Here is a 6,960-nt window from a genome sequence, read left to right as displayed (position 1 = left end):
AACTATGAAAAAATAAAAACATTACAATAAAGAAATAAGGGTGCTCTTGCTCATCACTATTCAGTTATACTGGAGGCCTCAACTGGCAAATCAGGCAAAATAAAAAATAAAACCCGGAGGAAAAAACTGTCTAAAATTTATTCAAAGATGATATGATTTACCATAAAGAAAACCTAAAAGAATCAGGTGATAGTATTGGATTTAATTAATATACAGAAACCAATAAAATACAATTTTGTAAACTACATCACTAAAAAACATAAAATACCTACAACTAGATTTGACAAAAGATATTAGACCTTAGAGACAAATCGTACTTAATAAGGCCTAACTAAAAAAGGGAACTACTATGTTCATGGACTGGAGAACTTAAACATGTTAATTCTTGCATAAAATGATCTATAAATTCAAAGTGGTTCTCAAGAAACTCCCAAAGAGGAGAGTGTGTGTGTGTGTGTAATCTGAGAACCTGAGTGTGTGTGTGAGCGTGTGTGCATAATCTGAGAACCCAAGTGTGTGTGTGTAATCTGAGAACCTGAGTGTGTGTGTGTAATCTGAGAACCCGAGTGTGTGTGTGTAATCTGAGAACCCAAGTGTGTGTGTAATCTGAGAACCCGAGTGTGTGTGTGTGTAATCTGAGAACCCGTGTGTGTGTGTGTAATCTGAGAACCCGAGTGTGTGTGTGTAATCTGAGAACCCGTGTGTGTGTGTAATCTGAGAACCCAAGTGTGTGTGAGCGTGTGTGTGTAATCTGAGAACCCGAGTGTGTGTGTGTAATCTGAGAACCCGAGTGTGTGTGTGAGCGTGTGTGCGTAATCTGAGAACCCAAGTGTGTGTGTGTAATCTGAGAACCCGAGTGTGTGTGTAATCTGAGAACCCGAGTGTGTGTGTGTAATCTGAGAACCCGAGTGTGTGTGTGTGTAATCTGAGAACCCGAGTGTGTGTGTGTGTGTGTAATCTGAGAACCCGTGTGTGTAATCTGAGAACCCAAGTGTGTGTGTGTAATCTGAGAACCCGACTGCGTGTGTGTGTAATCTGAGAACCCGTGTGTTTGTAAAATGAGAACCCGAGTGTGTGTGTGTGTGTGTGTGTAATCTGAGAACCCGAGTGTGTGTGTGTAATCTGAGAACCCGTGTGTGTGTGTAATCTGTGAACCCGAGTGTGTGTGTGTGTAATCTGAGAACCCAAGTGTGTGTGTGTGTAATCTGAGAACCCGAGTGCGTGTGTGTGTAATCTGAGAACCTGTGTGTTTGTAAAATGAGAACCCGAGTGTGTGTGTGTGTGTAATCTGAGAACCCGAGTGTGTGTGTGTAATCTGAGAACCCGTGTGTGTGTGTGTGTGTAATCTGAGAACCCGAGTGTGTGTGTGTAATCTGAGAACCCGTGTGTGTGTGTGTGTAATCTGAGAACCCAATTCCGAAATTTACACTCAAGTCTACAATCCTAATGGCTCAAGACACTCCAAGCATATAAAGTGAAGGGATTTATCTTACTAGACTAAGAATTATTGTAAATTTCCAGTAAATAAAACTGTGTAGTGTTGGCAAACGGTTATATAAACCAACAAAACAGAAAAGAAAGCCTAGACACAAAGCAAAAATAAATGAAGACTTACGATAAAGTTAACACTGCAGCTCAAAGAAGAAAAAAGAAATTTTCAAAAGATGGTCCTCAAACAATTGATCAAAAATTAAAAAAAGAAACCTGACCATTATTTCTCACCATACACAAAGATCAATTCCAGCTATTATGCAGATTTAAATGTGAAAGGCAAAATCATAGAACTTCTGTAGAAAATATAGGTTAATATTTCCATGATCTTAAGATTGAGAGTGAAGATGAATATGACAATTAAAACTGAAAATGTCAATTCATCAAAAAGACACCATAAACAGAGTAAGAAACCATAAACTGAGAAAAGATATTTGCAACAATTGACAGTGGAATAACATCTAGACTACAAAAGGAAATCCCACAAAGCAATTTTTTTAAAAACCTCCCAATAAAAAATAATTTACAAAAGACTTGAATAGCAGTTTGCAGAAAGGAAACCTAAAATGAGGAAACACTTGAAGATAAAACCCCCTTAATAAATAACCTTCATAAGCAACAAAGTCCGCTAAGAAGATATTTTACACACCTACCAAACAGGAAAAAACCTGTCACATGTAGGTGAAAAATAACTGGGACATTTAAACGTGGCTAGAAGAAACACACAGTTAAACTATTTTGGGAAGTAAATTTGCATCATCTAGGTAAAAGTGAATAGAAACGATTTCCTATGACCCAGTAATTCTACTCCTAGATGTACACCCTATGCAGACTCTCACGTAGGTACAGTCACAAGACATATAAAGAATGTTCACAACCGAACTGAAGGAACAAAAAATGTCCACCAACAGTAGAATAAAATGTGAAGTGTGAATGTAACACAACAACATACACCATGGGGCAATCTCAGAAAGGGAACGTGAAGAAGAGCGCTGCAGAATGCATACAGCAGAATGCATGCTAGCACGGATGAACTGTTTAGAGATATAGGCATGTAATAAATCCAGAACAAAGGGCAGATGGTGATAAACACCAAATCGCTCCGCCTGAGAAGGGAGGGAGGAAGATGTGGCTGGGAAGGGGCACGCAGGAGATGGTGAAGCTATTAGTTGAACCTAATGGGTACAAACACGTACCTCCATGTACACTAAATTATTTCCTACACTTCATGAATATTTTATAAATTTTCCTACCATTTTATAAAACTATATTTTTAAAAACTTGCATACTTTGCAGAGGTGGCAATAGTCGAAGGACAGTGAGATGTCCAAATAAAGACAACTGCATCCCACAACTGGGCACATCCAAATAAAGACAACCATATACCACAACTGAGCACATCCAAATAAAGACAACTGTATACCACAGCTGGGCACATCCAAATAAAGACAACCGTATACCACAGCTGGGCACATCCAAATAAAGACAACCGTATACCACAGCTGGGCACATCCAAATAAAGACAACCGTATACCACAACTGGGCACATCCAAATAAAGACAACCATATACCACAGCGGGGCACATCCAAATAAAGACAACCGTATACCACAGCGGGGCACATCCAAATAAAGACAACTGTATACCACAGCGGGGCACATCCAAATAAAGACAACCGTATACCACAGCGGGGCACATCCAAATAAAGACAACCGTATACCACAGCGGGGCACATCCAAATAAAGACAACCGTATCCCACAACTGGGCACATCCAAATAAAGACAACCGTATCCCACAACTGGGCACATCCAAATAAAGACAACCGTATACCACAACTGGGCACATCCAAATAAAGACAACCGTATCCCACAACTGGGCACATCCAAATAAAGACAACTGCATCCCACAACCGGGCACATCCACAGCTGTACTGAGATTGTCTAAATGAAAAAAGAAGACAAACATAAAAGTCAGGCCATCGGAGAACGATGCTTAATTATATGTAATTGTTTATTTAAAATATTTTCCAGGTCTTCCAATTATTTAACAGCTTTGCTTCACTTTCACCATCTCAAACAGCTAGAAATCAACATGTACTTTTTATTTTATTTTACCACTATGTGTGCTATTTTAATAACATTTTTCTTTATTAATACTAGAACCAAATAAACTGACCAATAAACAGTAGAGATTCAAATTATCTTCTTGGGTAGCTGCGATGTTGATGGATTCTTTGGATTGATCTGATGCTGGATACTCTCTTAGGCCCTGTCTCTAACTCACTGTTGTGCTTCAGGCAAAACATGGCATAGTTACAGGTCTGTTTCTTCATTTGCAAAATAAACACCCAAGTTAGGTGATCCTTCCTGTTTGATCTAAGATTTCATGACTACATTCCCCATCATTTTCACTTACGTTTGCTTCATCTTTACTTGCTGCTTTTCCACCTATAAAGCATAATCTCCCATACTCAGGTAAACACAAATTCATTAAAAAATAAAACACAAACCCCAAACCCAAGATATTCTTATTCTAATATGTCTGCATTAATAGATAAGGATTTCACTTTAATTTTCATTTTTTATTTCTTCTTAAAGTCAATGATAAAGTCACAACTGTAAAATGAATGCACTGAAAAACATAAAAGATACATTTCAATGACAAGAGATATGCAATGATCATGAAAACCTACTGTACACTTTGCCAAAGTCAAAGAAGGAAAGACTATATGGAAAAGCCAATCTTCAAAAACACCCTTAACAAAAACTCTCTCCTAAATAGTAAAAGCATCATTTAAGAATAAGTGTTTTTACACATCTCAACAGCAGTTCCAACCAAAGGGGGTTAAAAAAAATGGGAGATGGGACAGATGATAACTTTCCACAGGTTTTCCAGATAACAACATGCCACCAGGAATTCAAGATTAAACTTCAAAAGCAACATTTAATTCAAAACAAAATGAACATTTCTGACAGATGACAGGATGAAAACGGTTTCCTTTCCTAGACACAAATGGCATGGGGCATTTCTTAAGCGTTTAGTAATCATCTAAGAATAACTGTAGAAATACCCTCAATTCCAGCCGCCCAGCCACTGGTATAAACAAAGGCCTTCCATGAAGCTATCTGTCACGTAACTAAAATATCCTCACTTACTTGGGACAATTTGCTTCCATGATTACAAACACTTGTCCTTAGATGTCGTGGAATTACTGCAGCTGAGATTTTTGAAACAATATCTGAAACTTAGCAGAGAGATAATAATCCTTTCGTTATGCTTTGATTGGGATTCCTTGACAAAATCTGAGCAACCACTGCAGTAATAATGCTGGTGGCAGTCCGTGATCCTCTCAAACCTTTCCCTTTAAGAAATACATAATCCATGTAACACTAGTAAGTATGTTACATTGTACAATTTCTTAACAAGGAATGGGTGTTTTCAGGCCTTACTAGGAGAACGAACAATGGCAGTTATTACCTGTTTTCCACTGATAAGCTACAATACAGCTCAAATAGGAACAGTTTAACTGTGTGATATTAAGTAAAAAATGAAAACCACTATAGTTTTACCAAAAGAAACACAAAAAATACGGGAAGAAGTGAAATGAATGTGGTATGGGTCCCAAAGCTACACTATTTTCTGAACAGGATTTTCAAAACAAAAGATATCTACATAGAATTTCTGTGAATATTTCCTATACTAGAAAGATCCAAAGTAAATGTAGGCAAGCTCAGCCCTACCTTGTCAAAGATAAATATTCAGATAAACTAGAAGTTCCATCTGCTAAAGTGCATCCGCTGACCAGGTCTACGCTGGCCCTGCTACTTAACGGAGCCATCCAAAAAAGGGGCCATCACTGACGCTCATTCACTCATTCTGTGTCCTCTCAAGACTCACAGATAACAATGGTTTTGCTTTTTTAAAAAAACCAAATACTTCATACAGTGAACTACAGAAAAAACAATTCTAACCATACTTTTAAAATTCTAGAGAGTTAAGATAACCTCAATTTTTTAAATACTGAAAATGTAAAGGGTCCATACAAAGTAAGAGTAATAGTATATACTTTCTATTTTAATAATTCACTTGCTGTGCTCTTAAAAATCTCTATGAGAGAAGCAGATATTTTACCCATGTCTTTTGGCAAGAGATTCAAAAGCAAAACTAGCAGGGCTGTAAAATTTCATAAGATTTGTGGGATTTTTTTAAAGCTAAATGATTCAGTATCTTGTATTGTTATTGCACTCATATATTGCCCAGAATGAATGTACAGCAATCCAGCAACAGTGATTGCAATGACAGTCAGGTGAATAGGTCCACAAAGCATGTGATTTCCTATAACCAAAGTTTTCATAGAGGAAATGGAAACAGCTGAAGTTCAGATCAGATTACATAAGCTTAATGATTATTTAAACCTTATATAAAATCAAATCTAACCCTCACCACTACAAATCTGTAAGGAATCAGAAAGGGATTGATAGTACACAGTTCTTAACTACTGTTGCATTCCACTTTGAAATCATTCTGAGCTAAAACATTTTTCCAAGATTTAAAGAAAAATAGATTTTATAAAAGGGATTCTTTTAATCACTGAATACGTCATTTTTGTTACTGACACAAGTTATAATAATTTTTTCCACTATATTTACTCTGATGAAAGAAATAATTCTCTCTTTTAACTCCTAACAAATGCTACAGTTTCAAGACTAAAGGAATTATCAGTAGACATTCTTTCTTCTCGACCTAAGTTATTTGTCTCTAAAATACGTCAAGTAAGCTTTCAAAGATTCAGGGAGGGGCAGCTTCATGATTTTTTCTCTCAGTAAATTCTGAGGTGGCTCCTCTGGCTTCGACGCTTCACTGAGATCTTTTTCCTCCTCTTCTTTGTTATCTTCTTCCATTTTTTCATCCTCCTCACTGTCTAGAGGCTGAGGAATAAGCTGATTACCCACAAATACGTAAGTATTAATTCTCTGTTTAACTCTCTTTCTCTTCCTCTTGGGTGGAGCCCTTTGAGGAAGCCCCTTGGCCTGCATCTCATCATTGATGAAATTTCTAAGTGTGCGTCGGATGTAAATACGAGCCAAGTCCTGCAGGTTCCTGACGGCACAGGGAGCTAAAGGCAAACACAAAACACAAGAAGGAAAACATTACAAATAAAACATTATCTGTTGTTCCTTTTCTTCATGGAACAAAACGGGTTTCTTAGCATATTTTAGCAAATACAGAAAATATGAAAACAAAGGCTTCAGAGTAGTTATTATACACCAAGCACTGATGGACAGCACGGATGTTAAAATCAACAGGGGCATGTATGTGTGTGTCTGCGTGTTGGAATTTATATACATAAATGTTCTCTGGAAGCATAACGATTTGGAAACAGGATGCATGGCAATGAAGGAATTAGGAGACAAGAGACTACCCTGCGTATCGTTTATACTTTTTGATGTTTAAATCATATGAAAAGTA

At 37.3% G+C, this 6,960-nt stretch overlaps 1 protein-coding gene across 4 annotated transcripts in view; it reads right to left on the bottom strand.

The window, feature by feature from the left end:
• Positions 1–4,051: 4,051 nt before the first annotated feature.
• The window catches only part of PCMTD1 (protein-L-isoaspartate (D-aspartate) O-methyltransferase domain containing 1), an 86,397-nt gene continuing 83,488 nt past the window's right edge, over positions 4,052–6,960 (bottom strand). For all 4 annotated transcript variants that reach the window (XM_078352464.1, XM_078352463.1, XM_078352465.1 and 1 more), the window contains one exon: positions 4,052–6,607. In XM_078352464.1, the coding sequence (XP_078208590.1) occupies positions 6,547–6,607 (61 nt within the window). In that variant the 3' untranslated portion in view covers positions 4,052–6,546. The remainder of the gene's footprint in view (positions 6,608–6,960) is intronic.

The sequence above is a fragment of the Callithrix jacchus genome, chromosome 16 (genome assembly GCF_049354715.1).
Source record: "Callithrix jacchus isolate 240 chromosome 16, calJac240_pri, whole genome shotgun sequence".
In the NCBI taxonomy this organism is placed as follows: domain Eukaryota; kingdom Metazoa; phylum Chordata; class Mammalia; order Primates; family Cebidae; genus Callithrix; species Callithrix jacchus.
The sequence above is the reverse complement of the archived record's forward strand: the minus strand, read 5'-3'. Positions and strand labels throughout refer to the sequence as shown.